The sequence below is a fragment of the Microchirus variegatus genome, assembly GCF_963457635.1.
Source record: "Microchirus variegatus genome assembly, chromosome: 19".
Classification (NCBI taxonomy): domain Eukaryota; kingdom Metazoa; phylum Chordata; class Actinopteri; order Pleuronectiformes; family Soleidae; genus Microchirus; species Microchirus variegatus.
In genome coordinates, this window is record NC_139820.1 from 9,316,974 (window position 1) to 9,338,567 (window position 21,594).

The window sequence follows — 21,594 nt, forward strand, 5'->3', positions numbered from 1 at the left end:
AGTTCACTGGGACCTGCGGGCTCGACTCGAACTGTTGACTTTCTCTGTCCATGTCCTGAATGTCAAATCCCCTTCATACCCAAACCAGCAGCCTTCTTAAAGGTAAATGTGGAACTAAATTTGTGCTTTTTTGATATTTTGTTTCATCCGTTTTGACCTACATGTTTGTTCTCCCTCCCATACAATCCAATTTGTCCTCTTCATCCTTTGCTTGCTCCCTCCCTTCTCATCTTTAAGTAATAAGATTGAGCTGGACGTTTAAAGGCCTACAGCTCACACATCTCCCCCAGTAGACGACGGAATACAGCGCGAGAGAATGACAGACGGGTGACGAGGCAGTGAGAGGCGTCGCTGAAATCGACTTGAGAATGCAATGGTTTCAAGAAAACTCAGCAGAGTTTCAGCAGAAACTCTAGGATGTAGTTCTTTACCTGCTGGAGTTGAGGAGATTTAAGGTGAGCTAAATTACTTGCTGTACATTCTGCTACCAAAGCACCTGCACAGATTTATAGGCTATTAAATTAGCCAATAACAAAACAAGGCAGTGTTGGTCGTTTATATCAGGTTCAATCAATCACTTTCAAAAAAGTGTGGCCGATGACTGTGAAATAACGTTCTCCCAATGTAGGATTTAAGCACTGACCTCTCCGAGTCTTATAGTAAATCCTCTTTTTTCTCTCTCTCTCTCTCAGGTAAGGGCCAATGCTGCTCAATTTCAAACATATTTCTTTTGACATCAGCCTTGGAAGTTTCAGTCCAGAGCTGCAAGTCTCAAATAGATCTGGCACAGCTCAGAGCCCGAGAGCCAAATCTAATTTGTGAGGTTATCGCTGTCAATTCTCCCGCCTGCAGCGACTGCTGCGACAGTGAAATACAAGCTGGGCAAGACAGATAAAGTACATCTCAGAGCTTTTAGGACTCAACTTTATTTATAAATCCAAATTTTATTTTAGATTTTTTTGTAGTTGTTGTGGACCATCAGACTCCTCATTGAAAACGCTGTGTCATAAAAGCCTAATTTGTACTGGTTAGCTGGCTCTGGCTTGGCTGCAGTGTGGATGATTTTCCTCCACACACAGGGGCTTCCACCCTTTCCTGCCACTGCCGCTCCGTCGTCATCATGGTGGACTTGTTCCTCAACCGGGTTCTGGTCGAGAACAACTGGGACCAGGACGAACTCAACACGGAGCATGAAATCATCGCAATCCTTCAAAACCGCATCCTGATGCTGTTCTTTGCGTCCGCTGAGTGCAAAAAGTGCCGGGAGTTTGTGCCCGTTTTGAACGACTTCTTCAAGAGACTGAAGGATCCAGCATACATCGAGTACCCCAAACTACTTGCGCTCATTTACGTGAGGTCTCTGTCTTTCCTTTCTCTTTGCCACGTTGATGCAAGGGATGTAACCGCACCCGTTTTACCCTCCATGACATTTCCATTCTCATCTTCTCTCTGCAGCTTGGACCAATCAGAGGAGCAGCAGGGGAGAATGCTCAAAGAGATGCACAAAAGGGTTCTGTTTTTGGCCTTTGAGGATCCGTACAGGAAGTAAGTGGATGGAAGAGTGTTTCTGAGTTTTCTAAAGCAAGATAAGGACTAAGATCTACACTGAACTACACTCCTGCTTGGGGTCACTTGGCAATGTCCTTATTTTTTCAATGAATATAACATTAAATGAATCAGAAATACACTCTATACATTGTTAATGTGGTAAACGACTATTCTAGCTGCAAACGTCTGGTTTTTAATGGAATATGTACATAGGTGTATAGAGGCCCATTTCCAGCAACCATCTCTCCAGTGTTCTAATGGTACATTGTGTTTGCTAATCTTGTTAGAAGGCTATTGGATGATTAGAAAACGCTTGTGCTTTTGCACAGCTGAAAACAGTTTTGATGATGGGGATCCTAATAAAGAATAACAACTGCAAACTAGGACTGCACACAGTCATGAAAGGACCCTCGCCAAATAATTCAAAATAAACAATGAAATATCAAATGACATCATATTTGACGACCGTGAGAAATATCATAAAGTTCTGTTCACGTTAAAGATGTCAAAAATTGGAATTTAAAGGTGCAATTTTAAGGTAAATTTTGTTGGAACCCTGAGGCCACACCTTTTGAGGTAGAGAAAACAACTTTTAATCATTAACCTGTCTTGAACGTATGTACCAAGTTTGGCGGGGCTAGCTTAAATGTGCTGGGACGAGTTCTTTCAAATGCGTAGACGAGTCATTTTTGTCTTTTCCAAAATGGCTGACTTCTGTGTGGGCGGAGCTAATGGAAGTACATTAGAAATTTGTTTGGAATCATGAGAGCAACAACCGTACCAAGTTTGGATCAAATTGGAACAACTGTGTGACTTATACACAAAAGAAGAAATACTAAAATTTAGCATTTTATGCAATTTTGACCACTTTATCTCGCGCTCTTTAGCACCCTGGGGCTAGCGGGTTAGGGCCCTATAACTCCATGCCAAATTTCAAGAGTTTTTATTAACACTAACCCTCGAAAAAATTGACCACAACGTCGGAAAAAAATAACAATAATCTCAACAGGAACAATAGGTTCCTCGCTCTTGGTGCCAGGAGCCGTTGGCCCTGGTACATTTGTGCTTGGGCCCTAAAAAACTGTGGATTTTCTCTCCTGTGCATTTTTCAGGGAACTGCAGGCCATGTTCAAGGTGAAAGACGTCCCAGCGGTCGTGGTCCTCCGTCCCGATGGCTCCGTCCTTTCTCCGAATGCCGTGGAGGACATCTGCCGCTTGGGTTGTGGCTGTTTCGGCGGCTGGCAGGAGTCGGCGGAGCTCGTCGAGAGAAGCTTCATGTTCAACGAGGAGTTCGACAATCTGGATCTGCGAAGTGCCACAGAGCCTGTGAGAAGACTGAAGTACAAGACGGAGGACGACAAGAGGAATAAGAAGTGGTGGAAGTTGTGAGGACGACGGACATCAAGGAAGAAGATGAAGAGACAAAAGACTAAAAAAAATATAAATAAAAGGTAAAGCCTTTTGTGTTGATCCTCTCTCTTAATTGTCTGACAACACATGATATTTATTCATTTCTTCTTATGTGACAATGTATTCTAGTTGTTAATAATGTAATTAATAACAAACTAAGAATCATTATGATGATAGGTTAAAACACAAAAACATGCATGCAAATGTGCAATAGTACAGACTCATATAGTGACCAACCCAACTGTGCAGCTTCAGAAAAAACAGCAACAACAAAGGTACAGTCAATAAAACAGTTAATGATGATAATATTTTTCGGTTTTAAAATAAAAATCAACAGAGCAACATTTTTTATATTAAAAAAAACTAAATCAATATATAACTATGTTGCTATGAAATTGTTATGTATTGATTTATATTCAAAAAACAATCAATTCTCGGTTGCTGCGCACACACTTCATTAGAAGAGTTCATCAAATTGTCGCTAATGCACCTGCATTATTTACTGAATAATAAACGTCTCATTGCGGCTCACTTCATTGAGGATTATTTATACCTCTGTTCACACATATTACAGTTTATGCTTGCTCAGCCATTGCTTTCACACACACACACATTCTTGTACTTGCGGCGTACTGAGGACCAGGCAAAAGTGCTGATAAAGTGAGGACCAGAATTTCCACTTCATAAATCAACACAATTACAAATATCTACTTCATGAATGACATCTATAAAGAACTACTGGGTGCAGTACCATAAAATGTCTGCAGGTGGAGCCACAGAGCAAAAAGTGTGTGAAACACCAGGACTGGAAAACAGGTTTTTGTACCAAATTGATGACCTCTTTTTAAAACAGAGTATAGCATGTTTACAACCTAAGGAAGTGATTTCAATGAAAACAAAGTGAGGACCGGCCAAAATATCCTCACTTTGTAAAAATGACCTCACTTTGTTGGTTAAAAACTCTCACTGGTCCTCATTATGCTGCAAGTACAAGAACTCACACACACACACATTATAGTACTTGCTGCATACTGAGGACCAGGTAAAAGTGCTGATAAAGTGAGGACCAGCAATTCCACTTTATAAATCAACACAATTACAAATATCTACTTCATGAATGAATTCTATAAAGAACTACTGGGTACAGTACCATAAAATGTCTGCAGGTGGAGCACCAGAGCAAAAAGTGTGTGAAACACCAGGACTGGAAAACGGCTTTTTCTGCCAAATTGTATAGTATAGCATGTTTACAACCTAAGGAAGTGATTTCAATGAAAACAAAGCGAGGACCGGCCAAAATGTCCTCACTTTGTAAAAATGACCCCACTTTGTTGGTTAAAAACCCTCACTGGTCCTCAGAATGCCGCAAGTACAAGAACAAACACTAGAGCTCTCACTCACACACCTCCCTCCCCGTCAGAAGAGGGGAGGTGGAGCACAGAGTGAACAGCCACTGCTATCAAGGTGAAGGAGACACACTGAGTGAGTGAGTGAGTGAGTGAGTGAGTGAGTGTGATACATGCTGACAGGCAGGAAACTGACTCAAGTACAGACCAAGAGAATGCAACAAAAAAAGAGGCCGTTCTCATGTTGGATCTGCTGCCTCGAGGGGAGATAATATTTATTAGAGGTAAGCAACTGTGAGGATTATCTGACTGAACAGCCAGTGAGATTAGAATAGATACAGTGCTGCGACAAAGTCTTATGCCACCATTAGATTTGTTGTTGTTTCAGCGACGCTACATATAATTATTTCTCAATCACTTCATTGGAACACAGCCTGAAAATAAGAACTTTTTCAGAAAATGAAACAGCTTCTCTCGGGTGAAAGGGTCAAGTATTTAGTGTGACCTTCCCTTACGCTGGAACAATAGCAAGCGTAGACGCCTAATTAATGTAAAACCTGTGAAAAAGGGTCTATGGCTATTTAAGACTCTAAACCAAAGGGTTTTACAGTCTCCACAGTAAGTGACACCCTCTCTCCTTAGACCCTCAATCAAGTGAGGAAACACTCCAAAAAATCCCTTTTTATAGTAGTAGAGCAGATTATTGCTTTTTTTTTTGAAAGAAGCGCCAAAATTTGACTGATTGTACCTCTTGGGTTATTCTTTTGAAAACTCCCTTTACCCACGTAAATGTCAAAATGTACATTTCCAACCGTCTTTTACATCAGAATTCCATTTCCTGTGCCGATGTCAGTGATTTTGGTGTCAAATGATAGGTAAAAATTCTAGTTTATAAATCCGAAATCCTATTTATATCTCTCTCTCTGCCATTTACTCCGAAAATAATGACGAAAATATGCAACGCAACATTATTCCAGCAAAACATTTATTACAAATGTACAAAAATGGTCATTGTATTTGCTCATGATTACTACTGTACATAAAAATTATTTCTTTTAGAGGTTTTTCTAATATTTTCAAAGGATCCTTGTTCAGGGTGATGCTGACTATTATTATAGACACTTTCAAGACAGGTTAAAAAAAAACGGTTAGAAATGGCGGCCATCTTTTATTTTTATGTCCGCCATTTTGAAATGTACGTGGCTAATGGGATTTTTCAAAAGAATGACCTAAGAGGTACATTCAGTCAAATTTTGGTGCTTCTTTGCAGTTGTGAATGAATTTTTTTTGCTAATCTGCTCTACTATAGGGAAGAGCATCCCTCTCCCAGGATGTCCTTTCACTGTTCAATGTCTTTTCAAATCCACTTGTAGCGTCTTAAACCTTAGCCGTCGTCAGCCCTCGTCTCTCTTTAATCATGGTGGACCTGTTCGTCGATCGAGTCCTGGTGAAGAACAACAAGGACCAGGACGAGCTGGACACAGAGCGTGAGATTGTCACGCGGCTGCAGAACCGCATCCTGTTGCTCTTCTTTGCATCGGCCGCCTGTGAAAGGTGTCAGACGTTTGCGCTCACGCTGAGCGACTTCTTCAGACAGTTGACGGATGAGTTCTACGTGGATCGCTCTGCTCAGCTGGTTCTGCTGTACATTAGGTAACACACACACACAACTGCACACATTTCCAACCATAACTGCACTTCAAATCATAGCCTAAACTTGTCATGCTATTGTAGATAGATAGATAGATAGATAGATAGATAGATAGATAGATAGATAGATAGATAGATAGATAGATAGATAGAAAGCTTGCTAGCTAAAAGATAAAGAGCTTGCTCGCTAAAAGATAGATAGATAGATAGATAGATAGATAGATAGATAGATAGATAGATAGATAGATAGATAGATAGATAGATAGATAGAAAGCTAAAAGGTAGATAGCTCGCTAGCTGATAGAGAGAGAAAGCTACACGATAGATAGCTTGCTAGCTGATAGATAGATAGATAGATAGATAGATAGATAGATAGATAGATAGATAGATAGATAGATAGATAGATAGATAGATAGATAGAAAGCTTGCTAGCTAAAAGATAGCTAGCTTGCTAGCTGATAGATATATATTATAATTATATAGATAGATACTGCAGTCTGTGTGCGTGTTCTAAATTGTACCCTTTAATGACGACACGATTCAAACAAATGTTATTTTAAATATGTTTTATACTGTTCAATTTTTTTATTTTATTTTATTTTTTTCTTCTTCGTTTTCAATTGTTAATACGCTATTTTAACGTGCTGTAAATTGTAAATAACTGCCAGATATCGAAAGTTATTCTGGAAAAATGGGCAAAAGCGCTTACTCACAGGACATTTTCTGGCCCCTTTATAGTTAAAAATAATTTTAAAAAATGTCCAGACGGACATTTTGGGTGTTAAAGGGTTAATCCTAACGTATATCCTCAAATGACATAAACTGATGTCCCATCATATCTAACATTCCATATTGTCCTCATAAGAGCAAAGTGACTTCTGTGGTTTATTTGAATAATGTGATGATTAAAATGTGCCAAATCTGTCTATTCATAGTGATTTTTCTTTTCGTATCATCAGTTTGGACGAGTCAGAGGAAAGACTTGAGAGCCTCCTCAAAGAGCTGCCAAAGAAGTGCCTGTTCCTGGCCTGTGAGGACCCCTACAGGAGGTGTGTGAGACTGGCCCACTGGTTGTGTGCACAACCTGCTGATGGATGATTGTAATGTAAATATACCTAGCTGTGTAAATCCATCTATTGCAATGTATGTGCCAGTATCTGTGTGTGTGTGTGTGTGTGTCCACAGGGAGCTGGAGGCCATGTTTAACGTGGAGGAGCTGCCAACAGTGGTGGTGCTGCGGCCTGATTGCTCCGTCCTGAGCCCTAACGCGGTGGAGGAGATACTGCACCTGGGCCCCCGGTGCTACCGCAACTGGCAGGAAGCGGCGGAGCTCATCGACAGGAGCTTCATGATCAGCGACGACTACGAGGGGAAGTCCATGCGCAGCTTCAGTGACCCCGTGAGGAGGCTGAAATACAAGGTGGAAGACGAGAAGAAGAAGAAGATGATGATGAAGAAGAAGAAAAGAGGGTGGGGTGACGGTGGAGAGGCGGGGAATGAAAAAGAAGAGGGTGGAGGAGGAGGAGGAGGAGTGTCATGGTGATGGAGATGAAGAGCCAGAGGAATAAGTTGTTGTGATTAGTAACTAAACGCTTTGTCGTAAGATTTCGACTACTTATTTAAACCAGGGTTATTATAGTTAACTAAGTCTAAGTTATTTTCAAGCTATTTTGTCCAGGTTACTTTAAGGCTGAAACTAGTTGTAACAAGAAGGGAGGATGGACGATAAAAGGGAGTGACCGATCTGATTTTTCACCAGAGCAGGAAGTAAAGGGAGGAGGGAACTGATAAATCAGTCACACCTGAGAGCTGAGGAGGAGGAGGAGGGAATAAACAAAAGCAGCTGGCGGGTGGAATGAAAGTAAAAATGAGAGGAATAAGCTGATCCCGGGAGCAGGAGATTGTGATGATCTTCGAAAACCTGCTTGGATACACTGACTGAATTCTCACCTACTCAGGGCAGATAAGTTCAAACTTTCTGGAACTCTCCTGGCTTCCAACCTCAAGTTACAGATACAGATGTTATTAGTGAGAGACTTTTTGGCATTTGTGGAATGTTGAATTTGATATGGCAATTTTGTTTGGAGTTTTAAGGGTTGGTCTCATTCAATTATTATTTTCAATATAATATGCATGAAAGTAACCTTGCCTTGGTTGGATATTAATTTTATGTTGGCATCTTTTGTAGCTAAGAAACAAGCTAACCGGGTAAAATACGAATATTTTCAAATGATGAAAATTGACAGGTTCGACTTTTGTCCAGCTTTGTCCAAGCTATTTCGTCCAGGTTACTTTAAGAGTAGGGAAACTAGTCAATTCCTAAACAATAACTAAAACTACTAAATCGTAGTTTTAGTTGAATTAACTCAAACTAAACTGAAATAAAAAAAGCAAACTGAGAAACTGAATAAAAACTAGAAAAGCACTCAGAGAGTGCAGACCTCCGCCAAGGCAGCTTAGCCCCCCCACAAAATATCGATAAAAACAGTGATAGTGATGTGTGCCTACAGATCACGCCCAAAATTTAATCACGTGTTCCTGGTCCCATTACGGACATTTCCTGAAAATGTTTCTGACTTTTCGAGTTATGTTGCTAACAAACAAACAAACAAACAAACTCTGGCGAAAACATAGATCTCCTGGCGGAGGTCAATAAAAAATAATGACTATTTCAACATGACAAACCACTGTGAACCAGTATAAAATGTAATGGTTGACTTACAGGCTATAGACACCTCCTTGCTAAGGGCACCAGTGTGTGCAGTGGTGACATTCTCGTTGTTCGGGTTAGAAATTGCAACAGATCCATCGCTAAACAAGACGATTTCGCCTCGTCACAACTGCGAAAGGGAGGGATGTCCTCTCAATGGGAAGATGATTTAGAAAACAACCCTGAAACTAGCATTTGAGAGCATCAACTCCTCAGGTAACTAACGTCATAAATAGTGCTGGGCACTAGTCGCGTTTCTATGGCGACTGACTGGAAAAAGACGCACGTGACGTCATGTTTACGTGCCGCGACACCGGAGTCCAAGCATCGTTTACCAGTTAGCTCCGTTAGCTGCGCCTACAGTCAGACTGGAGCGGTCTGTTTTATTAAAGGTCACATAGAGTGGTCCTGTTGCACATAAATGTTAGTTATGGAGGTCTACTTACATATATTAACTTGTTTTTATGGTCAAAATCCTCCTAGTTTCTGTAAACTAGCCGATAGAAATCCTCTTTTCTGACAGTGTTTTTCAGCCGCGATGTTTCAGAGTGAACTTTCACCCCCAGAAGACAGAGTCTTGTGATTGGCCAGTACTATCCAGCACGTCCGTTCTCAGAAGCGCAGCGCCCCCCTCTGGAACGGCGGATGCACTGCTCCTCATTATCAAAACATTGTTTTAACAGTGTTTAAAAATAGCTTCGTCACGACTCCCCGCCGCAGTTCCTTTTATGACTTTAAACCGGAGTCAGACCCAGAGTCAGAAGACACTGTTGCTCGTGAAACACCTCCACAACGGACGTTATTCTTCTTCTGCGGTTCAATGTACGTAACCGGATGTGCCCGGACTACCGCCTTGAGCAGGACGATCGGTTGTTTGTTTCGAACCGTCAGGCTTCATAAACAAGGTAATGACGCAGATACACACCAAAAAAAACAGCGATAATAGGAACTTCCGGTCTAGTTCCGCTTTAAACGAAAAGAGCAGGGCTACAAATAACCTAGCGTACCTGTGTACTGCGTATGTGTGCCTCTTTTTTTTTAAGTTTAGCGTTATTTTAGAGACTCATTTTAACAATCCGGAATCACGTAAACATGACATCACGCACTTCTATTTCCGGTCAGTCGTCATGGAAACATTAACGCCCGTTAAGCGCCACTATCGCATTAACGCGCCCAGCACTAGTTATAAACCAATTTCCCCATAGACTTCTATTCAAACTGTGTTATTTTGGAACCAGCATAGTCGCCCCCTGGTGTCTATTCACAATATTCTTATTTCCAGGTTGTCCTCAGCCATTGAGCTGGAAGACTACACTCAGTTTTTATACAGAGTCTATGGATTCACTATGAGATGTCACTAATTCTTATACATTGGATCTTTAACTGTGATTGATCTTAATTATAAACACCTCAACGTGTGCGTGGGTGTGTACATGCCAATTACCAATAAAACGTGATGTCGCATATTACCCGACAGAACAATGAATGCTGCTGGGCAGTGCTGACCTCAGCGTAGACTTAACTGCCTCGGCGATGTGCGAACGCTGCCAAGTGTACAGTGAAGCCAAGGTTTTGCTCTGAGCCAAGTTCTCAGCATTACGGCCCGTTTTATTACACTCACTCGTCAAAGCCTTTCTCCGTTTTCAAAAGACACGTCTTCCTAATGCAGTTTCAACATTTTCTTTTTCTTTTACATCATAATTTGCCGCGTCCAATCCCGACGCGCCGTGCATAATCTGAAATCGATGAATTATTCATCGCCATTAAAATAATTTCGTTTTATTGAGTGTTTATGAAGTCAAGCTGCACTTTATGGACTACACAAGAAGCAATCAGAGCTATTCAGATGGATGCGAGTGAAATGATGGTAAACTGGCTTTTTTTCTACATAGCCGGTAATTTAATGTGACTCATCTTTCATAATAAAGGCTGTGTTTAGCCGTCGCACACTTCCGCGCACATGAAAACTGTATTGATGATGCTTTTATGTAAATCAGACAGGAAGTTAAGATGCAAGAACTTCCTGATGTGCTGCCAGACTACAGTACACTCTTAGAAATACAAGTGCTAAGGAGAACCATATAAGGTTCTTCCCATTTCTCCTCATAGGAGAACCCTTTTTGGCTCCAGTTAGAACCTTTTTATAAATGTTCATCCTGGAACCCTTTTGGAGGGTTCCACCAAGAACCCTTTTAAAACCCTTTATTCAGCAAAGGGGTTTTAAAGGGTTCTCTGGGTCAAAATGATTCTTACGGGAACCATTAGTGTTACCAAGAACCCTTAAAAACCCTTTCTTTGGGAAAGAAAGGTAGAACCTCAGACCTTGTAGAAGGACCATTTTGGAACACTTATTTCTAAGAGTGTAGAAGAGACGCGGTGAAGCAACGCAGTGAAGCAACGCGGTGCAACGTTAGCTGCATTTCCACGAAACAGGAACCTGTGCAGGTCAGATCACCACTGTGCTGATTGGAACTGTGCAACCTGATCTGGACGGCATTTGAACCACGGCAATATTTTTTCTAGCAATACGTTTTGATTTCTTAGCGTTTTAGGTCAAGCTTTATGTCAATACTTACTTGTAGGTCTCTGCTCGAAAATTGCACACTCGTAATGTAATGGAACGATGCACCTGCAGCTCTAAACTTCAGTCAGATGTGAATATCGTCTCTGCAAAGTTTGGTCAAGTGAAGCAAAATTACAGAGGTTTTAGCACAGAAAGAGACACAATTTTCTCATATCGTTATCATTTTTTTTTCATTCCGTACCTCAAAACTCTCCACTTCTTGACAGTCGGCCGAAATCAGACTAAGGGTGCTTTAACCCCTACAGCATTTGGTGCGCACCAAACGTGTTTGGTTCGGTTTGTTTGCGTCGGTGTCAATGTAATCTTGGCAATTTGGTGCGTACCAAATCAACTCTACTCTGCTCTACTTTGGTACGGTTGTTTTAATATCTAGTCAACTCAAAATATGCATGACGTCGTTTGTCCCAACTCATCAAATGTGATATTTAAAATCCCCCAAACTTGTGTTGGAAATATGATAAGCCATTCTCAACTAAGGCTGAACAAGTAATCGAAATGATATCGAAATATCAGTATAGCCGACTGCAATTTCCCAATCTCGGGAGGCGCGGTATTTGTTAAAGCCAAAATGTGTGTCAAAATATCATTTTAGACAACAAGACGACTGACCGGAAAAAAGGCGAGTGTGACGTCTTGTTTACGTGCCGCGACACCGGAGTCCAGGCACCGTTTACCAGTTAGCTCCGTTAGCTGCATTAGCTCCTTTAGTGCCGTTAGCACGCATACAGTCGAACTGGAGCGGTCTGTATATAAATCGAAAAGAGCAGCGTTACAAATAACCAGCTTACCCGTGTACTACGTATGTGTGCCTCTGTTTTTAAAGTTTAGAGTTACTTTAGAGACTCATTTTAACAATTTGTGTAAACATGACGTCACGTGCGTCTTTTTCCGGTCAGTCGTCATGGAAACGCGTCATGCGTTAACGTGCGTTAACGTTGAAGTTAACGTTTTCTTTTTGTAGTTCTTATATTTCATACAAACTGTCGGTTGACCTATAGAGCTGCAACTCACCGTTATTTTCTCAATCGATTAATCTGTCGATTATTTTCTCGATTAATTGTTTGATCCAGAAAATGTTAAACGACGTCGATCGGCGGAAATGACGATGTTCCAGAATGTCTTGCTTTGTCCACAAACCAAAATGATTCAGTTTCTAATGATGTCTTTGTTATGTGGAGCAAAGAAACGAAAATATTCACATTTAGGAAACTAAAACGATCAGAAATCTTGTTTTAATCATGGAAAAAGCTTCAAACCGATTAATCTATTATCAAAATAGTTGACTTAATAGATGAATTGTGTCAGCTGTAGTAAGCTGACCTATTCTTCTTTTATATCTATATATACATATCAGTCATTACGGGTCAAATTTGCGGCTCTAGATTTATTAAAGGTGCATTATTATGTAATAAATCTAAAGCAACTGGCCATAAAACTCATAAAAGACTCAGGAATAATAAAACAGTACAGCCAAAATATTTGCATTAAAAAAAATATTTTGCAGACTGCAAATCATGTTTATATTTTGAAATCATGTTTTGGCATGTGGCGCCACCTACCAATCATTGCAGTCAGTAGAGTCTCAGCTGCCGAGCAACCACGGGTTGCCAGTTACTGTCACAGTTTTCGGCCACTTTCTTACATATGGCGCCTTTAAACTTGGGGTCAACAATGGCGCCTGATTGCAGAGGTTGCAGACCTCGATGGTTTGTGTCGCCTCTAACGATGACTGTCAGACGCCGTGTGTTTCACCAGGTGTCGTCGAGGTTCGACTGGTGGTGGAGGGGGTTTGGTGGTGGTGGTGTTTTTGAACAACAACAAGTGACACATGTTCTTCTCCTGTCACAGCTGCTCCAAAACAAAGCTCTCCTGTAGTAAATGCCTGCGGGCGCTTATGTTACATGCATGTGCTGCACACACAGCAAACACCATCCATGTGATTTGGGGGGGGGACATAAAATTGTGAGACATGTACAACGACATGTACAAAAAAAAAAAAGAGGCAGGAGCTGCTGTTTACCGCTCTCTATACTGCTTCTCTTTTTGCCTACACAGCAGCTTAACGCTGCTCACTGACACAAACCTTGATAATATAGTCGACCCCCCACCCCCCCCACCTTTTTTTTCTTCTTTCTATCTCTCTGTGTGTGTATGTGCACGTGCGCACACAGAGGCGAACACGCGTTGCGCGCTCCCGAACGCAGAACGCGCAACAAGCTGGGGAGAGAGAAGGACGCGGATGCAAGGCGAGGCTACGAGCGGGAAACCTCATCTCTCTCGGTTTTCTTGCCGTTGTCGCCGCGCTGTTTTTTTGATTTATTTACCTCAGCACAATTTTTATAACACGATTTATTTATTTTTTATTGTCTAGGTTGTCCCCCCCCCCCTTTTTCTATCCAGATATATCCTGATGTGCCACTGCTGCTGCCGCTGCTGCTGCTGCGCCTTATCACGATTCTTCAAGGATACGCACAGCGGCTGCGCTCACGTCGACGTTATTCCACATGCAACACAAGGATGTAATTGAGCAACATTGACAAGTAGTCGAGCTATTGAAGAGGAGGATACAGCAGCAGCATCATCATCATCATCAGCAGCCTGGGTCTGTCTGTCTGTCTGCGCGCTCCAATTTGCGTCTGATTCTTGTTTGCGTACGTGTTTTTTTTTTCTTCTTCCCTCCCTTCATCCATCCATCCACGGAGCTGTGAGGCCGATATGCGCCCGCATCCTCTCTGGACACGAAACCCGTGGGAATTATGATACCAACGTGACGCACACGCACACACACACACACACACACACACACACACAGCGGGGGAAAGACGACGCGCCTCGATAGGACGGAGGGAGGAGGAGGAGGAGGAGGAGGAGGGTGTGAGGTCCAGCAGAGACAGTGCACGGATCACAGGAGGCGGACGCCCCAGTTGTTGTTGGACACATCGCTATAATGACTTACACGGTCCCGCAGGTATAACCACCGCCACATCCCTGCCGAATATTTTTTTTTATTTTTTTTAATGCATCGGGCAGAGTGGAGGAGGAGGCTGCAAACGCAAAGTGAGCGAGGGGCGCGGAGAGACGGAATGCGGGAGACGCAGTGAGTGAGGAGGAGGTGGAGGAGGAGGATCGACGGTAAGATATGGATGTAGGCTATGAGGATGCACCCCGCCCCTCCCTCTCTCTCCCTCTCCCTCTCTTACTCTCTCACATGCACGCGCACATGCATGATCAGTCTGTACAGGTGCCTTCCCTTTGCTGCTGCTGGTGGTGCCATTGGATCAGTGAGGGACATGGATCTGATGATGTGCTGTGGGCCTCACACCGCTGCTCTGCCATTAGAGCTGGGTCAGTGGCACATGAGTGCCAGGCATGAGTGCTGTGAAATATTCATGGGCACGTGATCGGCTTCCTCTGGGCCTCTGAGGAGAGCAGGCAGGGAAAGTGGTATAATTCAAGGTGTCCCACGCAGAGGGAGGAGGGGGGGGGGGGGTCCATCACCGTTGGGGCTCATCATCCCAGATGACTCGGTGCAGCGCCTGTGGTGTGGTGCAACGGACGAATGGAATAAACAGGGAACATGAGCGGAGGACGGCCGTGTAGTGAGCGAGAGTCCATTATCAATATTTCAGACGGTGAAAGAAAGAAAGGACTGGGTCAGTGGAGGCAAGGAGTGACCGTGAAGATGGGGAGATGAAGGGAGATGTAGAGAGGACTCTAGCACTCATCTGTCAGCCTGAATTCCATTGTTAACCTTATGGCTTTGGGCTTGGTCATTTCATTGCTGTGTTGTATCGGTAGCAGATTTTGACGCCTGATTTGCTTTGATTCACACACGAGAGACGTTTGTGAATGCACAACTCGGTGACTCACCTACCGTAGCTGTGTGTGTGTGTGTTGGAAAAGGGGAAAAGAAACGTAACGAGGCTTGCTTGTGTGAACGGATCATTTACATCATCCATTTGGGGGGGGGGGGAGACACTAAGGATGGGATGGATTTTCTGTCGTTTGACTTGTAAAAATGCACCGTATGTGTCTGTTTTGGGTCACTCCGAACAGGTTTCTATTGTGTCTCCTCGCATCAGTCAGACACCCACAGACACTCAGTGGGCTCTCTTACGTGAGCCGAGGGCTGAATCTGATATATCAGAGTAACATCAATACAATGACGTGAGACTGAACGTTGCATGCTGTGATGTTGTCGAACTGTAGCCTAATATACGGGGCGTAATGAGAGTATGGGAAACGGCAGAGACGTGGTTATGAAAAATGAGTGTATGTGTGTGTACACATGGTCATCGCAGGTCAGCGATTGATTGTAGTGATGATGGACGGACAGTGATGACCTGTTTGATTGTCAGGCACCACGCCACGGGCTTTCTTCCTCTAATCGTCTCGGGTATGCGCTCAACGGCCACTTGATAAGAAACGGAGAACTACTATTAAACCACGAAGCCTCGTAACAGAACAGAATGCATCAAAAGAACGATATTTAAAGGCGCCATATGTAAGAAAGTGGCCAAAAACGGTTACTACATTCAAATTCAAAATACAGAGGTTCTTTTTAGGTTTCGTTTTCTGACCTAACTGGCAACCCGTGGTTGCTCGGTAGCTGAGACTCTATTGATTGCAATGATTGGTAGACGGCGGTAGGTGACGCCACATGCCAAAACATTTTGCAGTCTGCTAAATATTTTTTTTAATGCAAATATTTTGGCTGTACTGTTGTTGTTGGTGAGTTCAGTTTGTTATATGAATATTAATCCTGAGTCTCTGTGACATATTAGGATGATTTAATGGCCAGTTGCTTTAGATTTATAACATAATGCACCTTTAAAATCGACAAATGAAGTATGGTGAGGACAACCTGCTGCATCTTCAACGTTTGACACAAGGCCCTCTGCAGATTGGTTTGTCGCCATTCGATTATTTCAAACTGCTGTTCAGACCAGCCTGTCTGGCATCAACAACCATGTCACGTTCAAAATCACTGAACCCCAAACCCTAACCTTAACCCTAACCTCAACCTCAACCCTTTTTTTTGATCCCCATGTGTAATTTGCTTTATAATACGTTGAGTAATAATTTGTATAATGGTGGTTTTAATCCCCCAGCGATAATCGAACTGTACCCTCGCCCTCGCCAGCTTTTCAAGCCAGAGACAAAATTTCTCCCATCTCAGAGGACACCTATTGTCCGTGCAGCTCCAGCCCGCTCTGCTGCCTCGCAAACAAAAGCGGCTGAATGCGGTCGGCTCTGCTCTGTCACACCTCAGTCAGCGATCGCGGGAAGAAGTAGAATTACATTTTGTCACGCCTCGGGGTCACAATCCTGCTCTTTGTCCCGGAGTTCGTCTTGGTGACACGATGTCGGGGGAAAAAAAACACCTGGAATCATATTAACGGTGTAAGCTGGCACACAAATCACGATTAGTACGAAAGGGCAGTGAGGGACACGCGGATGTGACAGCCAGCAGATGACATGTCGCCTCAGTGTTAGCTCCAGTGACGCTCTGCGCACTAACTGCTCAGGTCTTTTCTCACCTTTGTGTGATGGAAAGACACATTTTAACCGAAACAATAACATGTGAGCTCAAGGTTACATCAATGCCTTTCTCATGCCGTGCTTAAGATGTAAGATGGAGCCATTTGAAATGGATTTTTTGCAAAGCCTTAATTCAGGTTTTATGGATGCCATTTTTAACATGACAGCCACTTTCAGATCAACCAAGACATTTGGTTCCTGGTTTTGCCTCATATTGCATTTTAAAAGATACATACATAAAGACAACAATAGTACTTTTTATTGATATTTATATAAGAAAAGATAGTGTACAAAGTACATACAGTACACTCCCTGCAACAATATTACCATACCATTCAACAGCCTGGTATTGATCGAACCTGTATGCAATCACTTACCAATCACTAATCACTTAATTACTTACACACATATATTAATTAAAACAAAACAGGATGATATACAATTAAATGGAGAAAGACAACAAACAAGCAATAAGTACACAAAAACGCTCCTTATGGGATTCAGTTTATGCACACTACAGGATCAGTCCTTTAAAACACCACCAATATTAGTGACATCCAATTTCTCTATATAACGTAAAAAAGGTTTCCATGTAGCCTAACATTTTTGAATACAACCTCCTGTAGAATAGCAAATCTTCTCTAATACCAAATGGTGTAAAAGGTCATTGATCCACATCTTAAAGGTTCCACTTCCACTTCCACTTCATCGCTTAGCTATGAGAGACGCAAAACGCTATCATATTCGTTTATAGTATCTTTTTTTGTAGCGTGATTTTCTTTTTGTGTGTTCAAAACCTTGAGTATCCATCCATCCAGCGCTGTACCAATCTGAGCTGACATAGGGGCGAACGGCGGGGTACGTCCTGGACAGATCGCCAGTCCATCACGGGTACACATATAGAGACAAACAACCATTCGCTCACTCACACTCACACCTACAATTTAGGGTGCTTTCACACCTACAGCATTTGGTGCGCACCAAACGTGTTTGGTCCCTTGGTTCGGTCCGTTTGCGTAGGTGTGAATGTAATCTCGGTACCTTGGTGCGCAACCAAATCAACCGGTCCGAGATCCGCCCTACTTTGGTGCGGTTCCTCTGGTGAAAGAAACCAAATGGGATGGAAACTGTATAGTTTAATGCATTATGGTTATGAGATGAGATACGGGATTACACCGAATGTTCCCCCGGGCGCATCAACGGTGGTTTTGCGCCCGTCCTCTGCCCAGCGTCAATCCCCACTGGGGGCATTACAGCTGCTGTCATAATCGCTGCCTTGCGAGCCAGCCGTATTCAGTGAGCCAGTGATTGGTTCCGACCGCGGTGCTTAGAGCTAGCTTAAGTTCCGCGGCAGTGACGGTGCCTGGTGGAGTTAGACTGGTTCCGGTGCTGATGGTCTTTGAGGTCTATTTTGGTTCGTTTAGAACTATGTATATGTCAAAGCAAACCATACCCACGTCTGTAACATTTTTCTGACCAATACGGACCAAACCAATCGAACTATAGGTGTGAAAGCGCCCTTAGAGTGTCCAATTGACCTAATCCATAACTCTGCACACACACACACAGGCATGAACATGGCTCCAAAGGCTCCTAGAATTTCGTCTGGTATCGCAACAAATTTCATCCAGTTGTGTTCCATCTTTTAATGTCTTTAATTAATAGATATAATAATATATATAGATATATTGTTTTCTTTCAGAGCAGTTATTTGTTCTATTCAGATGTATTATAAATATTATAAGAGAGTTGAACCATAGAGTAATGCTTTTTGAGATCTGAAAGATGACTTTCTTGGCGATAGGTAGAGAAATAAATAACCCTAACCAGCCATTTCAAATACACAATGCTCCAAATGTGTTACAAATATTGTGCTCCCATAAAAACAGGCTACAACATGACTCACTTAAAATCCTGCTGCTGCTTTTATTTACATTTTATAGCCTGTGTCTGGATCGTGGCAGATTTCCATATTTTTTTCTTCCGATAATCAAACCAGTTTATTTGACGTTAGAAAAAAAAACCATTGGCTAAAACTGGACTTTTAAATAAAACACCCATATTATTTGGAGTCAAATACGTGCTCTTTGCAATGCTTTACAGATCCCACCCCCTTGGCTTTGACCTAGAAATAAGAGAATAAGCTGGTGCACAGAAGAATAAGACAACAGCTGGATTTCGCCCTGGAAAAATCCAGGCCAGTACGTTTTTTTTTTTTTTTGGGGGAGCGACAATGAGACCAAATTTAAGTTCTGTCAGCTTAAAGAATTCAATATTTTAAAGTTCATGCACTGCAGCATTCGGCCAAACGCCAGCTAACCTGGAAACTGCCTGTTACTAACAAGCTGAAACGGGGCATTTCGCCACCTCGTGCTTGTTTACTGAGAGCGGATCGTTGTCCAATTAAATGACATGCCGTTCAAAAGTTTGGGGTAAATTTTTTAGAAAATATAGTCAAGACATTGACAAGATTAGAAATGATGTTGCCCTTCAAACTTTGCTTTCGTCAAAGAACCAGCAAAACTGTTTTCAAAAGGGTTTTCAAAGGTTTTCTAATCATCCAATAGCCTTTTAACGCGATTAGCAAACACAATGTACCACTAGAACACTGGAGAGATGGTTGCTGGCAGGGCCGTTTCTAGCTGTTTGGGGGCCCTATGCGAGATACTATTTGGGGGGCCCCTATTTTTTTTTTCAAACTCAAGGTAGAGAATCCTAACTTTTTCTGATTACCCCACAAACACTTACATGCTTTGCAAATATATGCATAATGAATGCATCCAATACATGCAAATAAAGACAGGTACTTTTAATTTTTAAAAATATAATAAAATATGAGTCTGAACTTGCAGTTTGGGGGGCCCCTGGTGGCTGTGGGGCCCTATGCAACTGCATAGTCGGCATATAGCAAGAAACGGCTCTGGTTGCTGGAAATGGGCCTCTATACACCTATGTACATATTCCATTAAAAACCAGATGTTTGCAGCTAGAATAGTCGTTTGCCACATTAACAATGTACAGAGTGTATTTCTGATTATATTCATTGAAAATAAGTGCTTTTCCTTCAAAAATAAGGACATTTCTAAATGACCCCAAACTTTTGAACGGTAGTGTAGCTCCACAGAACTGTGCATGGAAACATACCGAGTGCTTTTTATCCATTCCCGAGTATAATAAAGGCCCCATCATCTGCAAAACATAACCTTTGAGGATCACGGGGAGAGCTTGAGCCAAACAGCTGACATTGGATGAGAGAAGCAACAATCCAGATTATTGTTCTGTTCTGCTCAAACTAATCTGCAGCTTCAGTGCCTCTTTCATGAGTCATTTTATCCATATGTCATTCGTCTAAAAAAAACCTAAAATGTTTTCTTTGTTCAGGCTCATTATGTGTTCTTCATCATCGGATGATAATCGATAAATTATTTTGTTGACGACTGCGAAACGCGTGTCATCATTATTTTTCCCAGAGTCAAATCCGAGGTTGTTTTGGTCGTCTTGACCGTGTGATTTTCGAGGCGATTTCGTCATCTACCCGGAGGTTATTATTGTTGCAACTGGTTTGCGTTAAACACCGTCTCGTGAGAAAACATCTGGCTCGACGTGTTCGCTGATATCCGAGAGTTTTTCCGATGTTCTGCCAGAAAAGCTCCGCTTTGCCGCGGACAACTGAACTCACAACTGTTGATTGTTAATGCGCTGTGACTCTCAGGTCTGGGAAATGTTCAGCGTCCAGCTTCTAGGAAAGAGACATTCTGTTCCTGTTTGTTAGAATGTTTCATAATGTAGAGATGGTCCGTATGTTCGTGTCAGTCTTTATCTGAGCTATGAATAGGACTAACCCTACAACTACCTTTTAATCACGTAAACAACCAAATAAACCAATTATAATATTAGCTGATTACAAATTGATTAATTACACTATCGGACCAAACCCAAATATATGAAATTTACGATCCTGTATGATTTAAAAGAACATCAATCCTCACAAATTAGAAGCTGAAGCATCAAGTGTTGGACCTTCTAATAAGATTAATTGGTCAGCATTGGTCGATAGTCATAATTACAATGGGAAAAAAAATCAAAATTCTTTATATCTGCAGTTAATATGGTCATGCCTGGAAAAAAAATAACAGACTAATGTGGAACTAATGGATGTATGGTTTTATAATGTCAGTGCACAGTGTTTTTAATCCTCACAGGGCCACCTCATCTTAGCAGTGACACATTTCAGCTATTCGCTGCTTAATTAATGTCGCGCAATGATCGGGGCACCGACAAACGGTGATAAATGAGCAAATGCATCCGTTAAAGGAGGCAGATCCTCAGAGAAGGTGCCTATAAATCGGGCCGCTTTATATTGTGATTGAGAGTGCTGAGCTCAGGATTACGATCTTCATAAATATGTGAGGAAACTTAACAATGTTTAATCAACCTTCCCCCGCAGCTTTGGAATAGACTCAATTCTACAGAGTAGATAAAATACAACAAAAAAACAAAACATCAGTCACATGCAATAAACACTATTATACATTGTGTCATTGCTGTACATTAGCAGTGCACTCTTTTCATTATGCGAATATGATATGCAACAGTTGTGCACGAGTTTGAGTTAATTCATGTTTAACATGGTCGGGAATACATCTGCAAGTAATTTCCCCTCTGTTTTCTTTGTAGCGAGCCAGCTATGTGCAGTATAAACCCCAATGCTCTCGGGAACATCCAGCATGCAGGGGGCGGGGGGGGGTCCTCATGCTGCAAACTTGGCCCTGAGCGCTGCCTGTGTTTCCTGCCTGCAACAAGCA

At 42.2% G+C, this 21,594-nt stretch overlaps 3 protein-coding genes across 3 annotated transcripts in view; all 3 read left to right on the forward strand.

The window, feature by feature from the left end:
* Positions 1-1,074: 1,074 nt before the first annotated feature.
* Positions 1,075-2,937, forward strand: LOC310941278 (nucleoredoxin-like protein 1; the record flags this gene model as incomplete). Its single annotated transcript, XM_083906420.1, has 3 exons — positions 1,075-1,356; positions 1,456-1,545; positions 2,661-2,937. Exons 1-3 carry the CDS (start codon positions 1,121-1,123, stop codon positions 2,935-2,937), a joined length of 603 nt encoding a protein of 200 aa, XP_083762546.1. The 5' UTR covers positions 1,075-1,120.
* A 2,784-nt stretch (positions 2,938-5,721) lies between these two features.
* On the forward strand, positions 5,722-7,497 carry LOC310940703 (nucleoredoxin-like protein 1; the record flags this gene model as incomplete). Its single annotated transcript, XM_083905692.1, has 3 exons — positions 5,722-5,957; positions 6,914-7,003; positions 7,140-7,497. The coding sequence occupies 3 exons, from the start codon at positions 5,722-5,724 to the stop codon at positions 7,495-7,497; spliced, it is 684 nt and encodes a 227-aa protein (XP_083761818.1).
* A 6,776-nt stretch (positions 7,498-14,273) lies between these two features.
* Positions 14,274-21,594, forward strand: part of LOC310941108 (adhesion G protein-coupled receptor L1-like) — a 32,987-nt gene continuing 25,666 nt past the window's right edge. The window contains exon 1 of the mRNA XM_083906200.1: positions 14,274-14,380. The gene's annotated coding sequence lies outside the window, so the exon portion shown is untranslated. The remainder of the gene's footprint in view (positions 14,381-21,594) is intronic.